This window comes from Lucilia sericata, unplaced genomic scaffold, assembly GCF_015586225.1.
Source record: "Lucilia sericata isolate MDLA Ls3-8-SP2 unplaced genomic scaffold, ASM1558622v1 Contig000006F_arrow, whole genome shotgun sequence".
Taxonomy (NCBI): domain Eukaryota; kingdom Metazoa; phylum Arthropoda; class Insecta; order Diptera; family Calliphoridae; genus Lucilia; species Lucilia sericata.
The window spans coordinates 1,696,833-1,722,685 of record NW_023994047.1 but is presented as its reverse complement, the minus strand read 5'-3'; the positions used below and the strand labels follow the sequence as shown (position 1 = coordinate 1,722,685).

At 27.3% G+C, this 25,853-nt stretch overlaps 3 protein-coding genes across 55 annotated transcripts in view; 2 read left to right on the top strand and 1 right to left on the bottom strand.

The window, feature by feature from the left end:
- Nucleotides 1–25,853, bottom strand: part of LOC119601906 (putative mediator of RNA polymerase II transcription subunit 26) — a 123,668-nt gene that overhangs the window by 40,219 nt on the left and 57,596 nt on the right. For all 10 annotated transcript variants that reach the window (XM_037953195.1, XM_037953176.1, XM_037953159.1 and 7 more), the window contains one exon: nucleotides 10,754–10,802. In XM_037953195.1, coding sequence (XP_037809123.1) covers nucleotides 10,754–10,756 — 3 coding nt within the window. In that variant the 5' untranslated portion in view covers nucleotides 10,757–10,802. The remainder of the gene's footprint in view (nucleotides 1–10,753; nucleotides 10,803–25,853) is intronic.
- LOC119601951 (atypical kinase COQ8B, mitochondrial) lies at nucleotides 78–2,773 on the top strand. The gene is made up of 4 exons (XM_037953253.1): nucleotides 78–1,751; nucleotides 1,820–2,012; nucleotides 2,272–2,442; nucleotides 2,502–2,773. The coding sequence occupies exons 1-4, from the start codon at nucleotides 259–261 to the stop codon at nucleotides 2,688–2,690; spliced, it is 2,046 nt and encodes a 681-aa protein (XP_037809181.1). The 5' UTR covers nucleotides 78–258; the 3' UTR covers nucleotides 2,691–2,773.
- LOC119601692 (sodium channel protein para) overlaps nucleotides 9,033–25,853 on the top strand; it is a 66,999-nt gene continuing 50,178 nt past the window's right edge. For 27 of the 44 annotated variants that reach the window (XM_037953133.1, XM_037953137.1, XM_037952873.1 and 24 more), the window contains exons 1-5: nucleotides 14,513–14,632; nucleotides 15,282–15,562; nucleotides 18,130–18,610; nucleotides 21,170–21,202; nucleotides 25,350–25,505. In XM_037953133.1, coding sequence (XP_037809061.1) covers nucleotides 18,461–18,610; nucleotides 21,170–21,202; nucleotides 25,350–25,505 — 339 coding nt within the window. In that variant the 5' untranslated portion in view covers nucleotides 14,513–14,632; nucleotides 15,282–15,562; nucleotides 18,130–18,460. Of the gene's footprint in view, nucleotides 9,060–14,504; nucleotides 14,633–14,887; nucleotides 14,938–15,094; nucleotides 15,114–15,281; nucleotides 15,563–18,129; nucleotides 18,611–21,169; nucleotides 21,203–25,349; nucleotides 25,506–25,853 lie in introns of those variants that run through there. The other 17 variants (XM_037953124.1, XM_037953112.1, XM_037953127.1 and 14 more) reach the window with 8 other exon arrangements.

Genomic DNA, 25,853 nt, shown 5'->3' with positions numbered 1-25,853 from the left:
ATATACAAGTGACTTGGCATCCCTAAATGAAACTGACAGAACATATGTTCGTTTGCGTTCTTTCTTTAAAGTCCGGCATCATTGTTTTTATATAATTAACCGCCAGTTGTTAGTATTTTCTTGTTTTTCATAGATATTTCATAATAAAAATAAGAAAGAAAAACATACAAAGTTTAGATTTAGGAAAAATATTAATACATGCGATTTTAAGTTTAAATGCGTTATATTGTGTCGAGAAATATAATAAATAAGTAGAAGATGGCAAGAGCTGGTCAAGATGTGTTAGCGGTGTTGAGGGGTTTGCAACTGGTTGCAGAGGCGTTGTGTCATGAGCAACGAAAAGTAAGCAAACATTTATGGTCTAATTCAAGCATACGAGAATTGTTGGAGGAAAATCTAAAAGTGGGAGCTGAATATTTGAAGTCAACTGGTCAAAATCCATCAAAAGAATTGAAAAAACTTCAAGAATTTATAGAAGAAACCAGAGGTAGAACTTGCGCCGTAGCTGAGGGAGTAAAGCAATTAGCAGGAGTACGATTTTCACAAGAGTTCAAAATGAATTCAAATCAATTTTCAAGTACTCCGAATGCAACAGGTAGTGCAGGTGCAGGAAATGTTCAAGCACATATAAACCAGCAAAGAGCTTCTTCATCCAATACCAGTGACCGTGTTAGTATGCAATCCAATATAGATGCGGCAAATTTAGATATTTCTTCAATAACTCTGAAAGAACTTGAAGATATATTATCTAAAAGACACAAAGATCGTGAAATTAGCTTACGCACGGCAGCAACAAAAAGTAAGCAAGTTGTGGAACCTCAAAGAGAAATGAGTTCAGCAGAACCCGTAAAGTCAACAAAAGATGAGTTCAAAGCTGATACAGAATATGTAAAAAATGTATTGACATTTGTAGCTGGAGATACCTCTACAAACGTGGACACGACAGATTCGAAAGCACAAAAAAGTTTACCTTCACTAAGCACAGTAGCTAAACAAAGAAAAGTTCCGTCAAGTCGTTTGGGAAGAATGGCGTCGTTTGGTGGACTATTTGCTGGTTTAGGAATTGGCACTATTAACGAATTAACGAAGGGAGCGCTAGGAATGGGTGGTTCCAAAAATGTTTCCGAAGCTCTGTTTAGTCCTGCAAATGCAGAAAGAATAGTAGACACACTATGCAAAGTAAGAGGTGCAGCCTTAAAAATTGGTCAAATTTTGTCCATACAAGACTCCAATGTGGTGTCTCCACAATTGGCAAAAGCCTTTGAAAGAGTTCGTCAGGCTGCTGATTATATGCCGGACTGGCAACTTGAGAGAGTAATGTCAACTCAGCTGGGACCTGATTGGCGTAATTCTATTCAAGATTTTGACGATAAGCCCTTTGCTGCAGCTTCGATAGGTCAAGTCCATAGGGCAACATTGAAAAATGGCATGGTTGTTGCCATAAAAGTACAATATCCAGGTGTTGCTCAAAGTATAGAAAGTGATATAGACAACTTGGTGGGTATGTTAAAGGTGTGGGATGTCTTTCCACACGGTTTTTTCATAGACAATGTGGTGAAGGTGGCCAAGCGTGAATTGACCTGGGAAGTTGACTATACTCGAGAAGCTGAGTATACAGAAAAATTTAAAGAAATGGTTGCACCCTATAATGAGTACTACGTTCCCAGCGTTATTAGAGATTTGACAACGAGTAGTGTTTTAACAACTGAATTAGTACCAGGTGTGCCCTTGGATAAATGTTTCGAAATGAGGTAAGTTAATTAATCTTTATTTTAGGAAGTTAGTTTATAACATTAAGCAATTACTATTTTATTTGCAGTTACGACCATCGAAAACATATAGGAGAATCAGTTTTAAAGCTTTGTTTACGTGAGTTATTTGAACTACAGTGTATGCAAACTGATCCTAATTGGTCAAATTTCCTATACGATGCCGACTCTAGACGACTAATGTTAATTGATTTCGGCTCAACACGCTTCTATCAAAAAGAGTTTATTCGGAATTACAGAAATGTAAGCATAATATTAATAGAATTACAAACGTACATGCAAACATTTATGCTCGTTTGACCTTAGGTCATCAGTGTACATATTAAAATTAAACTTAAAGACTTAAAAAAAAATTAGTTCACACTAAGGGAAACAAATTACTTAAGTTTGAAAATTTCACACAAATTTCAAAACCTAAGTATAATTTCTTCACTTAGTAAGAAATAAAAAACCCGGCATTAATTCTGAACACTTATTTTCTAAAATCTTTAAATTATTTAAGGTAATAATGTGTGCAGTTAACAACAACCGCCAAGGAGTTCTGGAAATTTCTAGAGATATGGGTTTTCTAACTGGTTATGAAACTAAACAAATGGAAGAGGCACATGTAGATGCAGTAATGATATTGGGAGAAATGTTCCGTTATGAGGGTGAATTTGATTTTGGCAAACAAGTAAGTACATATTATTTAAAAATCATTCTTTGGCTATTATTTATTGTCTATTTTTATAGAATACTACTGAACGTATCGCTCATTTGGTTCCTACAATGGTGGCACATCGATTATGTCCTCCGCCAGAAGAAATTTATTCTATTCATCGTAAATTATCTGGAATATTCTTATTATGCGCTCGACTAAAAATTAAACTTAAATGTCGTCCACTATTCGATGATATTGTTGTGGGTAAATTTAAAGAATAGTTTATATAAATATTATTTTATTTAAGGGAAAGCCTTAGAATACATAAATACACGGAAAGGACACATACATTTAGAAATCTAAACAATCTTATTATTTATTTTCTTTACTAAGTGAGGTAAGTTTTTTAAGAAGAAAATATATGTATGTCACAGAAAAATTTATTATTATTTGCCCTAAGATTTCATTTAAAATTGCTCATATCATCACAACTATTTATTGTAGTTTTAATGAGGTCAACTAACATCCAAAAACAACGTTGGAATCAAATTAAAAGGACATAAAAACACATGGCAAAGTAATATAATTCTATTTGAATTTGAACTCTCTTTTGCTGTAAAGCGAATTCGCCGCAATAATTTGAGAACATGTAGGTATGTCTGCGGTTATAAAGCGTTATTCGATGTAACGGAATGTTGAAATATTTGAAAAGGGTAGTAAGTTTGTAAAAGAGAAAACTCAAAATAGGTTAACAATAATGTTAAAAGGGAGTATTAAATATATACTTTTTTAACATTTGGTTATTATTGTTGATGGTAAGAGTTGGGAGTGTGTTAGTGTTTTTATTTATTCCTCTTTATTCGGCGTTTCCCTTTTTAAAGAATATAACACATACTTCCTTTACATTTGCCTTTTATCGTCATATATTCTTTCAATTTTCATTTCATTTGATGTACTTGTACATATTTTCTTTTACGTTCCTTTAATTTTTTCTTCTTTTATGTACATACATAAATACACATGCATGTATGAGTGTTTAATTTTTTTCTGTATGATGTCATCAATACAATTTGAAATGGACATGAGTTTGTAACTTTGTATACATTCAATATCAATGTTTTGTATTCGCGCCTATATAAATATTTTTGTATATCTATTAAGAAATAATTAAAAAAATGTAATTATTTTGGGTTTTAAGATCTATTTGTTGAATCGATTTAAGAAATTTTTGTAATATGTATAAAAAAGCACACTATTAATATTTTAAATAGTTCCAGTGTACTACGATATGATGGGGAAAGTGGATTTGTGCGGATAGTGAACGCATTTCTTTCTTCACGTAAAATTGACTGCATTGTGACATTTAAAATGAACTCATTCAAGTATGTAAAACACAATGTACACGATTGTATAATTATTTCCTAGAATGGAGGTGTAAGTGATTAGGTTGTCCACAGTGTTTATAGACATTTTCGTTACAGTTTTAATGATTTACAAAACTACATATTTGACGAATATATACATAAATAAATTTTATTTTAATATTATTTTTACTAAGATATTAGTGCAATTCATATAATGTATGTTTACTGTTTTAAACATTTTTTAACTCAAGTTTGAATTTATAAGGTGGAAAATCGTTCAATAGTTCACTAGAGTGTCCTGAAATATTTAACCTAATATTTGAATGGATTTTATGTTATTGTCCTTTTTATTTGCTTTTTGTTGGTGTGTGTGTATGTTATTTGGTTGCCAGTTTGTATATTTTTGTTGCGATGACAACATCAATGTGAGCAACAAAACAAAACACATCAGAACTTTAGTTTTTTATAGAAAAATAATGTGGCACGAAAAACGATATCAACTAACAAACGACAATTCGGATATAAATATATAGTACACATACATACATAGATATGTATTAAATACATACATATGTATATATTTACGTACATATATTTATTTTTAATTCATATTATAAAAAACCAACCATCGTAAATGTCTTAATGCATGGTTTACTTCGAATAGTGTTGAAATGGACAGCAATGAAAACTTTACAATATGAATTGAAGTTTATATTGTCAACTGAAAGGACTTTTCATAAATGTTTATTATTAACTGCTTTTTCTGCATTTTTCTATAAGTTATATTTATATGCCCTATATGTATAGTTCATGTCCAATTAATACTATTTTGAATTTTTCGTTTTTAAAGACTGAAATAACATCCCAGCAAAAAATTTTCAAATTTTGGGAATGAGTAATTTAGCTATTTAATACATTACATTACTTCGGAAGGAGTAGGAAGGTTCGTATCCTAGTTAACATCAGTAGTTTTGTTTCAAAAAACGTCGATTTATACCTTTATGTAAAAACTATTGCAAAACGTACTATAAAATAACTTGTTAATGGAGCGCACTGAGTAAGCGGATAGTCTAATAAACACAGAAGATAACTGTAGAGCTGGGAAAATCGGGTAAGCACATTTATAACCAGTTATTTCTTGAAATTCGTCGCACAAAAATAATTAGTTTTTCGCCCCAAAAGTAACAACATCCACTTTGCTCCAATATTACTTGCCTGGTAACCGGATAAGTAAAGTTTTTACTGGCATACTGCTTGTTTGAATTATACTTATGTGGGAATATGTATAAAACTATAGGCACATATACAAAAATATAGAGGTTAGACCTGCCCTTAAAATCTTTCTAGCAATGATCAAATTTTATTTAATATTTTGTGAAATGATATTTTAATACTAATATTTAATTAAATTATCCAGTATATCAAATAGTAAGACCTACATAGGTGATCAAAGTACCTTGGTAATAATCGATTTCGAATCGAAAATGATAATATATATTTACGCAATAAAGTGTAACAAACCACAACAGCAAATGTTAAATTATTATGTTGAAAAAAAGTAATTACCTCATAACAAAATTAATACCATGTCATTTTATAGTTTACTGTGGTAGTAGAAAAAGTTATAATGGAAAATAATATAGAATCCTTTGGTGAAACTTTTCATTGCAGAAATATAAAACAAATATATTTTCATCCTATTGTTCAGTTAATAGATTTCGACTGTAGGCGAATAAAAAACTTGTTTTATATTTTAGTTAGGATTATTGAAAAACTATTTTATAACCATTAGCCATGGACCATCCTAATTTAAATACATGCATAAATATGTATGCATGTGTGTAGATTAAATTAACTAATGTAATACGCAATTATTTTCCACTGGGTGATGTTAAATAGAGTCCGATGGGAAATATACATATATAATATTTTTTTAAATACTCTAAACAAATTAGCGAAATTAAAAAAGTAATTATAAAATTAGGTAGCTTCAAACATATACATACATATTTGTATGTAAATACATACTATATGGATATGTTCATGTAATATTTACTAGCTTGCACAGTGATTCGTTCTATAGAAAATATAATAAAGGAGAGAAAATATAAATTTTTATATTTTTCTGAAAGCTTTCAAAAGTTCATATTTGAACAAGTAAGAAATTATAGTCGAGCGAGGCCGACCATATAATACCCTACACCTGTTACAAAAATAAAATGTGATTTAATTTTCATAATAAAGCATTTAAGTTGAATTGTACCTTGCCTCAGATATACTTAAGCCATTTATTTTTGAACAAAATTGTAGACATTTAAATCATTTTGAAGGGGTCTTTGTATAGGGGCTACGGTCAAATGAGATCCTATAATTATAAAATTCATGAGAGTCATCAAGGCTAGTATAGAACTTGGTTTTTGCAGATTTCTGTCGAGATACGAGTATATTAAACATAATTATCAACTTAAAAGTCCTATTCGTCGGGTTCAGTTGTATGGGGGCTAGGTGAAATAATGGGCCGTTGTTAACCATTTTCAATTGGTTTCGTCTCCGATACCATAGAAGATCATGTGCCAAATTTCATTGAATTATCATCAAAACTGCGACCTGTAGTTGGATTACAAGGTTTAAAATCCCTATTCAGGGGTTCAGTTGTATGGGGGCAAGGTGAAATAATAGACCGATCTTAACCATTTTAAATAGGCTCCGTCCCTGGGACAATAGAAGATCATGTACCAAATTTCATTGAATTATCTTCAAAATTGCGACCTGCAGTTTGATTACAAGGTTTACATGGACGGACGGACATCAAATAAACATCAACACAAACCCAATATACCCTCCCCACTATATTGGTGTAGGGTATAAAAACTTTATACAATATTTTTAAAACACATTTGCCGGCACCATAGGCACTGTAATCTAGTAATATTTAACAAAAGAAAATTAATTCGGTTTTAAATGTTATTTCAATAATACTCAAACATTTATTGCAATAGATTTTTTATATGTATTCTTTTAACATTTTTATTTCTCAATCACTTTTTAAAATCGGTTTGAAAAATTTTGATCAAAAATCGATATTTATATAAAAACACACACAGATAATCGGCTATAGATTCTTAAATAAGGCTACAATTGTGATCACTTGTATTTTTCATTAAAAATCGATTTTAAAAATGGGGGAAAATATAAATAACGCTCCAATTGAGAATATAACAAAAAATCTGTATTTTCCATTAAAAATCGATCGGTAAAATAATAAAAAATAGGAAAAAATTGATATCACTTATATATAACACTTAAATTTTCTACCAAATTTTGAAATGTTCCATTACGTATACGTATTTATAAATGGTATAATATAATTCATACGTACAGTAGGCTGAATTTTTTAAAAAATCTGTATTTTCCATTAAAAATTGATCGATAAAATAAGAAAATAGGAAAAAATTGATATCACTTAAATTTTCTACCAAATTTTGAAATGTTCCATTACGTATACGTATTTATAAACGGTATAATATTATTCATACGTACAGTAGGCTGAATTTTTTAAAATTTTGTAATTAAGAAAGTAAAATATGTATTGCAATCGTTTTTTTTAATTTCGTTATTATTTAATTATATTAATCTAAAAAAAGAGTTCAAGGGAGCGGTCAAACTTTAGTAAAACTTCAGTGCTCGGTCTTCGTTGGGACAACATAAAGCCATTCTATTAAAAATAACGAAATTGTCTCCTAATGGAGGTGTATCTACATATAAATTAAAAAAAAAAATATTTTAACTTCATCTAGCAAAACATTTCCATATTATTAAGCTAAACTAATATGCAAGTGTTTGTATAAATGTATATTCTTATACATATACATGCTGACATATGTATGTATGTACGTACTTGCACCTTTATGAATAAGAAAAATAAACAATAATACATACATAGTATATATGTACGATTGTATGTATATAAAATAACAAACAGAACATTAACGAGTGAGGTAAAAAAAACAATATTGTTTATTTTTACAGCTAACGTGAAGTGAAAGAAGAGTTTTAAAACTCTCACCCTAGACATTATGGGCCATTTATGATGTCAGCACTTATAAAGTTAATACTCGAACATTAACTCGTTGGAGAAAAGCAACAAAAAGAACAATGCTATTAAGAAAATAGAGCAAAAACTGTTTAATTAATTTGTTGATTGTTTTTTAATTAATTTTAATTAACATTTTAATATCTACCGATGCATGGTCGCTGAAAATTAATAAAAACATAAGTTTAAAAGTGACATACAAAAATTTCATGAAATTAAAAAAAAAATGCACATTAGGGGTGTACAATTTTTTGTAAATGAATAACAGGATATGTTATAGTTACAATTCAAGACATTAAATTGTTTGTTTTAAAAATATTTCAATTATACGATATAGGATGTTGTCTTACTTTTCAAACTTTTAAATCTGACTGATCAAAAGTTAATAGAACTATTATAGTAATAGTTTAAATGTAAGAAACATGCTTTAAGAAGATATTATTTTTAAAACTTTATCAAGTCGATATGAAACATGCAAAAAGTTAACCTCCTTATCTTCATATTTCCAAAGAATTATATGGCTATAAAACAAATTTAACAAACACACACACACAAGTATCTGTACATAGTTATGTATAAACAAATTGGCCTAATTTAAATAAAGCCATGCCATGCTAATTTTGAAAATGTATCCTTTTTTTCCATTTAGGTGTAGACTTTAGAAAATGAGTCAACGTTTTTCCTTATAAAAATGTATAAAAAATGTCTTTGACAGCTGTCATCCTTAAAAAACTAAACGAAAACTTAACGAAACTCAACGAAAACAACTCATGTGTTTTGTTTCAAATAAAACGTAACTGTGGGCCGAAATAAGTTTATTTTCACAACACATAGAAAATATTGTCTGCTAAAGCAATCTCAAAGCAATGGTTTCTAAGTAATGAACAGTTTTTTTGTTTCCATTTGAGTTGTTGTTTTTTATTTTGTTCTACCACTGTAATGGAATACGAAATACATATGCATGTATGTATTATAGCGTTTCTGAATAAGTACGTCCTAATGACCGAGTAGTTTTGTCAGTTTTTACACTGGAGAGAGGCGGTGAGTCATAAAGAGCAATGAAGGGCGCCAATGTGCTTCGTTAAGTGCCGAACATTATTTGTTACAAATTGAACGAAACTTTAAGTTTGTAAGAGGTAGAAATGGATTACGAGCGTTAGTTTAAGCGAACCACGGAGACGAACGGATTTCGGGTAAAACCAACAGCGCTAAAATCTTTTATATATTCATATATATATAAAAATAAAGTTTTTTTTTTATAATAAAAAATCATACACATACACAACAACCTTCTGTGTCTCTTCTGGATTCTATGGAAAAGCCTTGTTATATAGTGATTTTTTTTTTATAAAATACAGTTAAAATGTATATTATGAAAGGATTTTATTTCAAGGCAATTTTCTATTGCAAAATTTATTAAATATAAGTCATACATCTCAATAAATAAACATAAAAAAATCATAATGAATAGAAAAAATCAATATTATTAAAAAAGTGATTTTCCTGCCACCAAGAAAATATAAAAAAAATGTATATGTATTTGTGTTAATAGAGGTCACAAAGAGGAGGTTCTTTGAATTTGAAAAAATATACATACCTACAGTTATATTATAGAGAAACGATCAAACATAATTTCTTTAAATATAAAATTAAAATCTAAATATTTCTTTTCACAAACTGAAAATATTTAAAAAAAAAATGTATCACAATTCTGTGTAGAAAAAAATTATACTTCGATTTTTTCGTTTTCGTAGGTTATGTATTCATTGTGGAAAGCTAAGAAGAAGATTTTGAATATAAAAAGAGTACGAGTTTTTTTTATATTAAATTTTTCAATACGAAAGGATATGACCACCCCAGCGCAAACCCAGTTTTGTTGGTATATTTCCTTATACATGTGAGTGTGTGCGTGATTTTTTCTTGGTTTAGTTTTTGCGATTGTGGAATTATGAACTAAAGTACTCTCAGCTTGCTCAACTCGTTAGTCAGTCAGTCGTCTGTTTGTTAATGTGTGCGTGTATTCGAAAACAGCCATTCGTATTCGTACTCGTTCGTTCTCGTATACTGTTGTCCTCGCCGTTATTTAAAAAAAGTTGTGTTGTGTGTGTGTATGTACTCGATTTCTGTATATTAGTCGGATTGTAATGGTGTTGGTTGTTATTTTGTGTGTGTGAGAATGATGATGGTGGTAATGTTGACGTTGTCGACGCCATCGTTTTTGTTCACATTTTTTTTATAGTAAATTTGTGGAATGTTTTTTTTTTTTTTTTTGTATCACTTCTTACGGTTGCCATACAACTCATCGCGTGCATCGGTTTTAAGTCCGCAGTGTACGAAGTTTAAAAATAGGAACAAAAAACACGAGTTTTATAACTTCAATAAAATTAATTTTTTTCCAATATAATAATTATAAACACAATAAAAATCCTAGTTGAAAGGAAAACCTGCATCAAATATTTGTAAATGTGAAAACAACAAAAAAAACTACATAATAAAACATAAACCTTTTAACAATAACATATTATAAAAGTGATTTATTAACTTAAAATAATATAACAAAAAATATGTAATATGAAAAAGTGAAGAATTAAAGTATTGTGCTGATAAAAATCTATTGAAAAACAATGAAAATTAATTACAAAAAAATAACAAAAACTAAAAACTAATTTAAATAATTCAATCAAATTATCAGTATATTCTTAATGTTTCCTTTTATTAACTTGTTTAGATTCCAAATTTAGATAAAATATTTCTATTTAAGTTGTTAAAAATTTAATTGTATATCAGAATTTTATCAGTTTTTTTATTTCCTGTAGACATTTTTTATATGTTAAATCAGTCCTAGACGGATAATTATTATAGATTTCAAAATGTTAAGCATACGTACCATTGTACCTATTATTTACGCTGATAGTTGTGTAGTTGCCAATTTTAGCCTAAAATAGAAAATGAAAATACATTTTAATGTTTAATAAATTACGTTACTCGATAAAAATAGTTAAAAAAAATTTAATAAAAATTTTAGTTGTGGCTTGAAAAGACCAATAAAAAAAATTGATTTTTTACTTACTTTTGTATATGTGTTAGTGTATATTCGATAACAAAAAAAGCCAAAAACATGCTATTTACTAAAATAAGGAAAAGCTGTGTCAATCGAAAAATATATACATACATACGTATGTACGAATGTATGTCAAAAATAAAACACGACATGAAATAATTGTTTCATATCGTTCCACATCACAGGCAACCATTAGGCTGCGACAAGAACAACATCAAAAATAAAAATAATAAATAAAAAAATTCTTTACAAATTATTACTATTATCCTTTATAAGTCGAAATGAAATAAACACGAAAGAACAGAAACAAAAAAAAAAACACAGATAAAGTTATGTAAATTTGTGACGACAATGCATGTCTGCATGTAGATATTTTTTATTGTATTTTTTTTACCAAAAAGTATAGTTTTATAAAACAATATATAAAACTTGAGGCTTTTATTGCGTTGAACTCAACAGAACCCCTCCCAAATAACTAAATAAAATAATACAAATATTACAAAGAATACCATGAAAGGGAAAATACTTATACAAAATTTTTACTCACATACATGTAAATATGTACATATTCATTTGTATTTATGTATGTATGTGTGTTAACTAAACATTTTCAAAAGCTGAAACAACAAATAATTTCGTATTTATACTATTTAAATCACATCTACACATACATATGTATGTATTCGTGTACTAGGGTTTCCGATTTTTCGATTTTTTTTTAACTACACAAAGCAATGGTTTCTTTTCAAATCCTATGATTTGTTGAACATTTATTTAATAAATAGTAAGATGTCATTAAACAATGAAATGCGTTTTGTCTGGAAATGATTTTTATTGAGTTATGACAATCTTGTAGTAAATGCGCTAGAGGATTATAAAAACTAAAACATAAATGTTTTTAACAGGAACTGTTTTAAATACATCTAATTGGAACATATCAACTTTTTATAGGCTACTACATTTCTTTAATGGTGTACTAAGTGTAATTTGAAAAGCAATAACATTTTATTTAAAATTTGAATAATTTCTAAAAATTCCCTAGAACTTCCAGTTTAGACATAGAAACCCTAATATAAACCAAAAAGTACTTTAAAACTATAGCACTATAAAACTTTTACCCATTTTCCTCGTTCTTGTGCTTTAACACACTCACGTCATGTTTTTTTTTCTTTTTTTCATTTACTGCTTTGACTACCAAAAGAAAAGAACAATATTTAAGGAAATAAAATTTAGTTTATGTCAAACCGGCAGGTTAATAGTGTAACATTTACAAGTAGAATATACATTATTAATACATACATAAGTAATTATATAAATAAATAAACATGTTATTGTTAAAATTGTTACCATTTCCCACATTCGCCATTTTATTTAGTTTTGTGCAACAATGGCGTATGTAGTTTCATTTTAACTATAGTATGAGTATCATTATTTTATTGAAAAACTAAATTTCTTTTATTATTTGTAAGTTTTTCTTCAAGTTTTAAATTTATTTTACAGTTTTTGTTTTTCATTTCCTTTGCAATTGTACACTTTTTTTCTGTGTATTCTCGTAAACGGAGCTGAAAAGGAAAACTGTTTGACGTTGTCATCGTTGTTACCTTTTATTATTTTTTTCACATTTTTCATTTTCCTTTAGACATCATGCTTTCAATTTTACCGATTATGCTTTGTTACAGTTAGTATTAGTGTTATTCACACTCACACACACACTAACACACTCTAATATAAACTATCGTATTTAGTACATTCTTACATACATACACATATGTTTACTAGTACATATTTCTGTATGTGTGTGCGTGTGTATTCAATTGCTGGCCTTGTATGTTTGTACACACTTTTGTATTTGTATGGATTAAAAAAAAATGTTAAATATTGTAGTTATTAATCGCGTGTTAGTTGAAAGTGTGTGTGAGATGCGTTATTTTTGATATGAGAGAATGTAGTTTAGAGTGACATCAGTTATTTACTGTTGTGGTTACATTATAAATGTTTTTTTTTTCATCTCTACTTTATTTAGATGACAGAAAATTTATAAAAATAATATAAAAACAAATAAGAAAATATATTCGGGCATGACCGACCACACCAGTTATGCATGAGAATGTTTAAAATCTGGATTTTTTTTATAATAAACCATTTATGTTGCATTTTAGATTAATTTTGAAATATTTAAACATTTTTTTGCTAAAAACCTCACTTATTGAAAGAGGCTATATAGGGAGACAAGGGTCAAAACTTTTATTTACTTTTATATAAAAGTTAATTATACCCAATTTAGTGAAACTATAGTTTTTAGAAGTGAATTATGGACATTCTAGCCATTTTCTGAAATGTTCTTTGTATAGGGGCTAGGGTCAAATCAGGTCCGATCAGTACGAAAATTTTAATTATTCATTCAGGATTACAAAAGAACTTAGTTCTGCCAATTTTTGCAAAGATTCTAAAATATTATGGGCTCCGGTTGTATGGGGGCTAGTTGAAATAATAAAATAACGTATGTCTAAATTTCGAGGAGACCCAGAAAGTGGTTCTGAGCCAAGGCGTTACTAACATTACACAAACGCATAATACTGTATCTTTCGCTCGAGGTTTACATGGACTCGGAGACCCAGAAAGTGATTCTAAACCAATTGGTATACTTTGATTACTTTTATCTTTGGGCGTTACAAACATTAGCACAAACACATGATACTCTCCCCAATATAGTGGTGTAGGATATACTGGAAATGCAATACATACTGACATACATACATATGTACATACATACATACATACATACATACATACATACATACATACATACATATATACATACATACATACATACATACATACATACATACATACATACATACATACATACATACATACATACATACATACATACATACATACATACATACATACATACATACATACATACATACATACATACATACATACATACATACATACATATGTATATTTTTATGTCCAATAGATTTATTAATAAACTATGTTATTATCTTTTGTTGAACATTTATAATTGAATTTAGTAAGTTATTAAAGTACTAAAAAAATATGTGGGAATATAGTGATTAGCAAGAATATGCTAATGTATGCTTAATGAAGGTTTAGGTTTGTTTTAGGTGTATTCATAATATAGAATAATTTATGGTTTTATTAATAAAAATGTGTAACAGGTAGGATTACAAAAATTAGTCTATTGTAATTAAACATTTCAACATGTAGAATTGATTGTTTTAAGATAATACAACTTTGTAGCATAGAGTTGTCTATTTAATTCGAAAAAAATTTATATGGACTACTAGTTATTTGGCTTTTTTGCTTAATTTTTATTTTGTTTAAACATAAATAATGTTATATTTGCAATCAAGAAATTGTAGCGGCATTTTGAATACTTAAATTCGCCTAATTTAATCTATTAAGCCATGTTAAAAGTGTAAGAGAAACTGAAAGTAAAATATTTCTCTCCGGCGAATTGACTATTATAACAGACACTGTTAAAGCATGAATGAAAATATTTTTTTGATGTTATCCCCTTTCATTATTTGACTAAGTAAAGTTTAACATGACGTTTTGCCTTTTGGTTACGTTTTGGTGTTTGATATGAACGGTTGGCTTTTGAAATAACAGACAAAAAAAAAAGAACAATGAAACAATAAAAAAGTATACATTATAAAAAATATTCATAAAAAAGTAAATAAATTAATGGAAAAAAGTGCTTTTTATACAAAAAATATTTAAAATTTTTTTTTTAATTTTCAAGCTGTTAGGAGTGTCCTTTTTTTAGGTTAAAAACATATATTCGAATTTTATATACATATATATGTATTTGTATATGTATGCTTGTGTGTGTATGAAGAAAATTGTGAAAAAAGTTTAACCTCATTTCGTTGTCGTTTTTCATAGTCAATACAATTCCTTATACATTTATATTTTTATGTATTTTAGGCAGCTGCACAAAACTTCAATTAGGAAATAAAAAAACTAAAAATATATATGTAAATTTATTAAAAGATTGCTTTAAAACTAAATAAAATCCATCAAATGTTGCTGTTATCGTCATAATCTCACATATAAAAAAATAATAAAATAATATTCTATGTATTATTATATAAGAAGTGCAACAATTTAAATATCTACAAGAAATAAATATTTAAATGAAACAAACATATTTGTATAACAAAAATTAACACGGAAAATCATTTTTTTCACAAAATTAAAAATATATTAGTTATTTTAAAATAAATGTTTAGTGCATATATAATTTCAGTAAAAAAAAATAATATAAAATGAGTGAACTACTTTTTTTTAACATATATTAATGTTCTTTCAATGAATTTAGCATAAAATAATCATAAAAAACTAAAAAAGGAAAAATAAATAACCAATAATCCAAAAAGTAAAATATACAATAAATTTATGAATAAAAAACACGCTTGGAGCTTCAAGAATTACAACACAAAATAAAAACAGCCTGGAAATCCAAACCAAATTAACACCAAATTACTAAACCTCATATAATAAGGAAAATAAAATTAATTAAATATTTATTGCAATAAATATTAAATAAAAATATTAAATACACGCAAATCTTATAAAACGATCGATTGGCATCGATTTACAGTAAGTATAAGAAAAAAATTCAATGAAAATTATTTTCAATTACACATACATAAGCAAAAAAATCTCTTTTTTTTTCCTTTAACATTTACACTACGCTCTCAGCGACATGAACAATAATATATCCTTGTATATGTATAGACTCTATTAATAACAGTTATGTTAAAGTTAGTTAGCCTTTCTCACTCTCTCTCTTTTCTCTGGCTCTCTCAGGAACTGTTTCTTTCATCACTTACTTTTCCCTACTTTTCATTGCTGCCAAAGTTTGACATTTCTGTGAGAATTTTCTTGCTTTTTCGTGTTTCGTTAAGTTTTTCTTTTCCTTTATTTAATTCATCTGTCATTCGGATGGACAGCATTTTACTGCGCAGTTGTTAAACATTTCAAAAAAGAAAAACCAATGTCTGTCATTATTTCGTTTTACCTACTTTCTCATCCTACAAAATAGGAAAGAGTTTTCATTCGTTTTTTTTTTATTCGCAAAACATTTCCCGTCCTCTCTCAATAAAAAAACAAAAGAACGGTGAATTAAAGTGTGCAAAAGTTATTGTCCAAGTTCATAGTACACAAAATATCTTAAACAATCGTTCTAAATGCGTTATATGTGTGTGTCATTCAATCTGTCAGAAAAGAAAATAAGTTCTTTTCAAAGAGTTTTATTAAATCTTCTTTCTGTGAAATTTGTTTGCACTCAATAATCTGGCACGTGAGAATTGTCTTAAATTTTGTGTTTTATTTTTATTTTTTTGAAAAATATCAGCTTATCTGTGGTCTAATGATGCATTGGGATTTTTGTTGAGAGGTCAACTAATTAATGAGTGTTATCACTTGTTGTTTTATTTTCAAATAAAACCGAAATTTAAACCCATTTAAGATAATGCAAAATAATCAGCTATAAATTTGTTTGAAAACATTCATTAATGGAACTTAATGATGTGGACGTCTAGGTACAGTGTTGCTGATAATATAATAATCAGCTAAAGGCCCGATTAATAAACAAATTACTTAGTTTAGTAAGAAGCAAATAAAACCAGTTTAATGTTTTGTTTAAAATTAAATACAAATAATTAGTGAATGTTTACAATTCTTATTTAATTTCAATACTGAACAAAATTCCATTCCAAGTTGATCGGAAAACTATAGAAATAACATTCAAAATAACGTATAAAAACATTTGTAATCTAGTAGCATATTGGCTATTTATCTATTTAAGAGTTCTTAATTACTACTTGTTAATTTTTAAAACCCATAATTGGAAACATCAAGAAAAGGTCCTCTAATAAAATTTTAATATTTAATTTTTCGAACATATCTCCGTATTTTCGAACATTATTACTGGATACCATTTTTCGGGCCCTTCTGACTATGGTTATATAAAACTATATAAAGTAACAAATCATTGAGGGAATAACAAAAATTTGTTTGTTGCAATTGAGGGAACTAGCATGGAAGTTACATATAGTAGATTAAATAAAGCAGTCTGAAATGAGAGTTATAGTTCGATTTGTTTTATGTTCGATTGCAACAAATTAATTTTGCTTACATTCGAAGTATTAAGGTCAAAATACATACATACAATGTAGGTTTTTGAATTCAAATTTATCTAAATATAATATAATAGTAGAAAGTATTGTTGAGTATTCTTTGTTAAAATGCACTTTTTTGGCAAATTTTCCCATTTACCATATGGGCGTATGAGTGATATGCATTAATTATATTAAGTATACTCAATTACATGCAGAATTTCTCAACAAAAAAAAAAAAACGAGGAAATTCATTCCAGATTAAATCATCAAAGCCATCAAATGTAACATCAACATGTAAATGTTGTCTTTCGATCACCTTTAATATCGCTCTAATTCTTGTGTATTCTACACAGTCGAGTACTTTACTCTCCCCTAACACATTTAAAATTATTAGGTTATGGTTTATTTATGGGTTCACGAGAGATACATTAAATTATCTAGAGGTGTTTAGAAGGAGTGCCATTAGTATGTATGTAATTTAATTTGAAAATTGTCGCGATATGCAAACAGTAAATCGACATACCTTAACTCCTGAGTGGAGGCAAGTCTAAAATATTATAATGAAGATAATTTGCGCATTTTTCTATTATTTATTAAAATGAAATGAATTATCCCAGCAGTAATTAAACTATTAAACGTAACACACAAAGACTACATCCTTATATACAAACAAAGATACCCATACTTAGTATGTAAATATATGTACGTACTTATGTACATATATGAGCAAGTTTGTGTGTTGAACAGAGAAATTCATAAATTGCTTAGATATGCATACATTACATTTAATGAACACACATGCAGTATTTATTAGGAAAATACCCACTCACACTTACAACACACATACAAATACATATTAAAACCTAGCTAATATATCATTGCATACATACATATGTACAAACAAATATACTTACATACATCATAAGGATTATTTGCGTCAGTTAGTGGCCACACAATGAAATTGTTTTTGTTCGTTTTCCTTACAGTTTTCTACCATGAAAATGTGTATTAATGTTTTTGTCTTTTTTTATTGTTTATTTGCAGAATACGTGTCTGTGGCGGGCGCTTGTTTGAAGATGGCGCCTCGGATATAGTTGTAATTTTGATGTAGCAGGCGACATACATGTGCCTAATGTAAGTGTGCGTAGTACTAAATAAATAAGCAGTAGTTTTTGGTTTTTATTTTGTTGTTTTTTTTCTTTTGTACGAGTATGTATGAATGAATTATATTTTTTTATGTATAATAATAATTATAATATATATGTGATTGTGTCTTCGTACTAATGGAAATTTGAAAAAAAATTAAAAAAAAAAACAAACAAACAAACGAATAGGCCTTGGAAAACTGAGGCTCTCATCGTTGGCCGCATAGACAATGACAGAAGATTCCGACTCGATATCTGAGGAAGAACGTAGTTTGTTCCGTCCCTTCACCCGCGAATCATTGGTGCAAATAGAAAATCGTATCGCTGAACATGAAAAACAAAAGGAACTGGAAAGAAAGAGACTCGAAGGAGAGGCGCCGGTAAATATTACGAAACTAAAATTTATTTTCTTCTCTACTTATATCTTTGTGTTAAAAATTCAATCAGTGTATGATCTGTTGTCCAATAAACTTATGTATGTATATGTATGTATGTGTGTGGTCTATTTTAAACAATAAACCTACATACATACACATATGTATATGGAAACAGTTAAAAACATACATATATGTTTATGTATATGTGTATTTTCTTTATTATTAACATTATTTTATAACTCTAACTCTCTAACAAATCGTATAACTATTAAATGTAAATGTGGAATGTTGGCCCAATCATTTTGTGGTTTTATTATACATACATATTATTATTGTAATATTTAACTACAAAAATGAGAAAGCTTTTAAATATTTTACCTTGCAAATTTCATATATTTTTTTTCCAATTATCATCCTTTCTAACAGGCATTCATTTAATATGTATTTTTACCATCTCTAACATTCTTTCATACTAACATTGTAAAAAATTTACTAATAACTTTACTGTAACATAGATAAATATTTCGAATTGATATTTTACTTCATAACTCTATACTTAACTATCATTTCAAGACCCTTAAAAGAAAATCCCGTAGTAAATAGTTGTATATCTACTTATATTTTTGTTTTATAGATCATAAATATTGTAATTAGATTATTTATCTAAAAAAATACTTATATACAAAGTATACTAAACTACACACTATTAAGTGTATCATTTATAAAGTGTATGATAATTTTAGTATAAGTTCTCTTAAGTAGGTTATCTTTCAGTCAAAACGATTAACTCCATATTTCAAAAATTTTATGGTATAATATGAAACTTGTTCAACACGATCATGGTGAAATATTTAAGTTAAAATTCAAATGGAGAAAATCGTATTGCCTTTTTAATAAGATTTTTAGGTAATTTTTAATTATTTTTTTTTTGTCTTATTTTTCTTAATAGCTTTTATAATTGGTTGTAATGGAAATCTCTCTACGCCTACTTAAACTTTTGTAGTTACTATTACAAATCAAATAAAATTGAGTTTAATTTGCACCTTTCTTTCTTAATTCTTTTAAATGTTGTAATCTAAAATCTTTTTTAAAAGTAAAAATTAAAAATATTTGTAATATGTATTTGGATTCCGATTTCAATTTTACTTAAGCCAAAATCTCATATGTTTAATATGAGTGTCAATCAACTACTAAAGTGTCATTGTCACTGACACTGTTTGAAAATGTTTTGGATTTTAGTTCAAAAATTTCAATGATATGTTTTCAGAATTAAAATCTTAAAGTAAATGTAGCATGAAATATATAAATAAGTACTTCTGCAAATCATGCAACACTTCAGAATCCATTTGATTTACTTTTATTTGCAATTATTTATATTTTTTTAATTGTTAATTTTTTTTTTAATAATTCACAGATTACAATTTCTTTTTATAAATATTTGATGTTTTCTGATTGATTTAACATTGGCTTCATTAGAAATAATAATAATAATATTGACAAACTAATAAACTTGTATAAAATTACAGTTAGTTTTATTTTTTTTAAGGCAAAAAATTATTTTGTTTTCAAATTAATAACAAGATTTGTTTTCGGTATCGTTTTATTCTAAATTATTTTCTTAGTTTTTCCTATATTTAACTTAAAAGTTTATTATTTTAACTTAATTTAACTAAACATAGATTAAGTTTTTTTTTGCAATTTGCAAAGTTCTATATAAAAAGAAAAGAACCCTGTAGGTATACGTAAACACTATAATGTAAATACCAACAGTTTCATAAACCTAAATACCTCAATCTAATATCAGATTATATTTGCAGTTTAAAATAAATTATCAAAAACCATTTTAAAAATGATTCATTCTTGTTTACGCGCCATATGCTTTGTCATCTCTCCATTGTCAAACAAATAAAAAATTAACTGTTAAAATATCGATTTTTCATCCGTTATATTCAAAATATTTTCTTTTTTTTTTAAAGAAAAATATTGCGAATCTTTAATGCACCTAACAAACAAAGAAACCAACAAACAGACAGATAAATTTGTGTTGTTTGTAAATATTTTTTCATGGATATTTACTACTATTTTTTTTTCTTTTTTTATTTTTATTTCTTTTTTCTCTCTTTCTCTTTTTCCCTTTATGGCGTGGATTATCTACATCTTACAACAACAATGAAAAAACTAAACTAATAAATAAAAATCAATGAAAAACTTCAACTACTCGATTTACTTGCTAAATAAATTAAACTAACTTCTACTCAATGACTAAACATCTTGTTTGTATCCATAACCATCCGAACATCCAAATACCAACCATTTAAATATCCTTGTTTTTCTTTATGATGAAATCATTGTAAAAACACTGTAATAAAAATTGGCGTTGGCAAAAAATAATAAAATAAAATAAAATATAAACGTCATATGCGTCATCACATTTGTTTTCATTTTCTTTGTTACATTGTTTGTTTTTGTTGTCTACATTTAAAACCATTTCGTGAAATGAACATTTCAAAACCCTTATCCAAACCTCCCTTGATACACACTTTGTTATAAATCTTCTTTCAGCCGCAATATGGTCGCAAGAAAAAACAGAAAGAAGTAAGAGTTTTATTACAGCTGTAGCCAATTTTAAAGATTACTACTTTATCCATGTTTAACTTTATGTTTGTCCTGTCCCCAGAAATTATTCAAATATCGTATAATTTATTGCTTTAATTCATTCTTATTCTAACACTCTACTTACTTACGACTTCGCGAAATTCTTATTATTTATGTTTTGTTCTTTTTTAAATCACTTAACAACAACTAAACTATATACTTCTTTAACACTTTATACACTATTATTATATTCTCTACTCTTTTCAAATTAAACTTAATTCAATTCAATTACTTATATAACATTATACGTATAATTTTGTTCTTATTAATTAAATTTTTTTGTTATATTAAACACAAATAGTTTTTTGCCTCTAAAAAAGTATTGAATACATATTTATGTACATATATATATGTATGTATATGTATTTATGTGTGTGTATGTACTTGTAATGTGCTGTGCTTACAATATGCTTAAACTTATACTCATTTTATGTATTTTATTATCCTGTCTAAGGAACAGTTAATGGTTTAGGCATAACAAATATTTGTATACATTTATGGAAAACTAACGAACTATACTTTTTAACTTTTTTTAAATATTTGTTTAAATTTTGTAATATTATATAATATCAAATTGAGTTTCTGAATATCCCAGATATCTTTAGAATACAAATATTGTTTCATTTTATGAGATAATAGTAAAGAACTATGCCTTTTAAACATATTCAAAATAAGAGTCAACTGTCACTTGTTTTATAATTGATGATGATAATGAGTCACTGATGATGAAGTAGTCATATTCATATTGTATATAATGTAATGCAATCGGGGAATCGAACCCACAAACACACTACTAATTAACTCACAGGTTTATCCATAGTAAATTCGTGTTCAATTTGATCCTCCCAAAGGACAAATGTCAATCATTTTTTAATAACTTAATATACAATAACTAATATACCATTAACTGTTCCAAATCTAGTTAAAACTATTATTTTGCAAATTTACTCGCAATAACAAATTACTAAAAAAAAAGTCTGAAGAAGCCAAACGTAAAGGAATTACGATTAACATTTTTGTTATTCTTCATTGGCGCAATGTTCGCAAACATTATTTTATGTTTCTTTTATTTCCTGTTTTATACACTGTAAGTGTTAGTGAATATAACACATACCTAGATACATAAATAAACACAACACATATATACAAAACAACCACTTAAAAAAGTAGGTCGTGGAGCTAAATTTGCCAAAAAAGGCAAAAGAGGAGACCAATACCCTAAAAACATAAACTCACACAACATAAAGAATACGAATAAGAAAAATACCATAAAAACATTAAAGGAAATACAGAAACAAATTACAATTTACATTACTTTTCCTTTTATTTTTCCATTCTACTTATGAAAAATTTACAAATGAAAACAGAGAAAATTTGACTAGAGAGCAGTGTGTGTGTATAAGTACTTTATATATACACAAAATGTATTTGTATGAATAATTATGTGCCTCAACTTATACAAACACAAAATACATACATACATGTTGTATTTAGTTGTTATTGTTGCTGTTTTCTTTTCTCATAATTCTCATATTTTATTCCATGTTTATACAAGTACTCTGGTATTGTTATTATTATTTAAACTAATTTATTAAATATGTTAGTATTTACCTACATAAATACGTACATGTGTATGTGCGTAAATTGGTTGTTTGGTTAGGGTCATGCTATTTTTTTGTCACTATTTATTTCCGTTTCCTATAATAAGCTCAATATGCATAACAAACTAACTCACCGTTAAATAAATTCTATGTGTGTGTGGTGTATAAGTGTGTCTGATAGAGAGTGTGTGTGTGTATGTATGTGTATACGTCTTTTACGCTGTAGTTTTGAATATTTTTATATTATTTATATGCAAGCTTGTGTTTTTATATTCTAAAAGAAACATTCTATTACTACTTTACACTAAAAATATGACTAATACTTTTATGTTTTCGAAATTATTATTGTTTCTGTTTTTTACATTATTATTTTATTAAATATACAGACACTACAATACATTACCTCTACGTTAGGGCTCCTTTAACACCAGCCCAAAGAAATACACTTTGTTAGAAGAAATCTGTAACGTTTATATTCAATTCATTCATTTGCATATAACTAGTAAACTAAGATAATAACTATAGTTAGTTGTAGTTGCTTTTGGCAACGATTAGTCTTAAAGGTTTAGATTTTCTTTTGACCATACTATGCAGATGTCTGATGATTTTTTTGTCGACGTGTGAACACGCTAAGAAGAGCCAAATAAATCAAATAAATTTAACTCATACATAGCGTTTGTAAAAAAAAAAAATCAACAATATTATGTATGAGATATTTAGATCATTACAATGGTTCTACTGTCGGCATTCATTTTTAAAATATTTATTTTTCCGTTAATCACAGTGGGTAAAATAATTCTAAAGTGAGTTTTTTTTTTTTTACACGGAAGTAAGTGCTATCAGATTTGTTTTTAACTTACAAAACAATTTTTATTTGTAGTGCATTTATAATTCGAAAACACATTGTGGTTACAGGCCATTTTCACAATTTAAGATTTGATTTAAAGACAGTGATGTTTTAGAATAAAGGAACTATCGATTGTAGTTGTAATATTAAAGAAAATTCTTAATGAAATTAATATCAAAGTGAAATAATTTTTTAATCATTTTCGTGTATAGGGTAATGAACTCAAGCCTCCTACAATAAGTGACTAATCAGAAGATTTTTCTTAGAAGCATAATATTATGAATTTGGTATAATTTAGCAGTATATTTTTATACACTGAAAATAAACGAAAAAATCGTAACTACCTTTTTCGTAATATTTAAGAAAATTTTCATACAATTTCGTATATATTACGAAACAAAGCATTTCTTACAATATATGATATTTTTCGTATATATGTATTAGGCATGAATTATTTTCAGTGTATAAATACCAACTCTTTAAAAATATTAATATTTTTTTTAAACTTTATCATATATATTAGATATTTCTAAGAATTGTGAAAATGGCTGAACAAAAGAAAAAAATATACATATTTAGTTGTAGTTTAATAGTATAGAAACCAAAGCCCACATTTTTATACATTATTGTACACATTTTCAAGTGAATTTACATAAATTTTTGTAAACTTTATTCACAAAACAAGTAAAATGTTTAACTTAGAGTTTATGGAATTGGAAAAATCTCTATAGTTTTTCAATGAATATAACTTAAACTTGAAATTATAAATGATCAAAAATTCCCATATTTAATCTTGATTTTGTCATTTGTCCAATGACCTGTTTAAAAATAGACATACAAATATATGTATGTATTTAAAGGCAACGTCAACTCAGCACATATTAGTGGTAGTGCTACGAATATAATCAATATAGAATGTCAATTTCCAATTATTCATAACAAATATTCTATATTTAAAAGGTCACGCAAAGACAAAAGTAATAACTTTTTTGACGAAGGCGGAGAGAAAGCTACCACCATTATTATGGAAATTTCTTAAATACAAATATCAATATTTTCTAATGACACTTAATGGGAGTGGTAGAAGTTACGCATATTAAAACTATTTTTCTAAAAAAAATATATGTGAAAACCAATTACTCGGTATTTGTTTATTGACATATTTACATGCTAAGAAAAACTTTAAATTCCATTAATTAAAAACTATATTCTAACAAACTTTTTAACGGTATTTATTTAGCCACTTAACAAAACTTTCATTAAGGACCCCTTTTCTTAAGCTTTTCTTTTTTATGTCCTAGAAAATGTGTACTTATAACTGCTTCATTATTTTATTTTCTTCATATTTCTTCAAAAATACTTTTTTTCAACTTTTCTGCATTCAGCTTGTATAACAATGTTTTACTAATAACAATCTTTATTTTTTTTTAATATTTTTAACAAAATTATTACTCATTTAATGTAAAAAAAAAGATATTTGAAAACTATTAAAACGAAACTTAACTCGTTAAAAAATCCATTATTTTTTAATTTTTCCAACAAGTTTACTTTTTTCGGTTTGATTTTGTTTTAAACAAACGTAAAAATGTTTAAAAGACATTTCAGTAATATTTAATTTTAATTTATAACTCAATACTAGATCCGATATGATGACGAGGACGAGGATGAAGGTCCACAACCGGATCCTACACTTGAACAGGGAGTGCCCTTACCTGTTCGACTGCAGGGCAGCTTCCCGCCGGAATTGGCCTCCACTCCTCTCGAGGATATCGATCCGTACTACAATAATATACTGGTAATAAAGACATTTTAAAACAAATAATTCCAACTTAAAGGAAGTGTTGTCAGTTTTGAATTTGTGTTGGTTCTTAAATTCTATTAATTTTAATTACTAAAAAAAGTTAAACACAATTGTGCAATTCACTATCGATGTCGTATCGTTGTATGTCATAAAATTTATTAAAACGATTATTTAAAACAATACAACTACGATACAACCATGGTTAACGTGGTAGTTCACTGTGCGCGAATAGTCGAAAAGATTCCGTTTTGACCGGACCACTCCAGTCGTCAGATGTAGTGTTGTATGGTATTAGATCCAGCCTGTAGCAGTGAGAAATCTCAGAAATCTGAAATGTAAAAA

Excerpts from the sequence above, each read along its gene's own strand:
- LOC119601951 (XM_037953253.1), top strand. The coding sequence starts at position 259 with ATGGCAAGAGCTGGTCAAGATGTGTTAGCGGTGTTGAGGGGTTTGCAA. Across the intron at positions 2,013-2,271 it reads TTATTCGGAATTACAGAAAT|GTAATAATGTGTGCAGTTAA; the intron begins GTAAGCATAATA and ends AAATTATTTAAG. Across the intron at positions 2,443-2,501 it reads AATTTGATTTTGGCAAACAA|AATACTACTGAACGTATCGC; the intron begins GTAAGTACATAT and ends CTATTTTTATAG.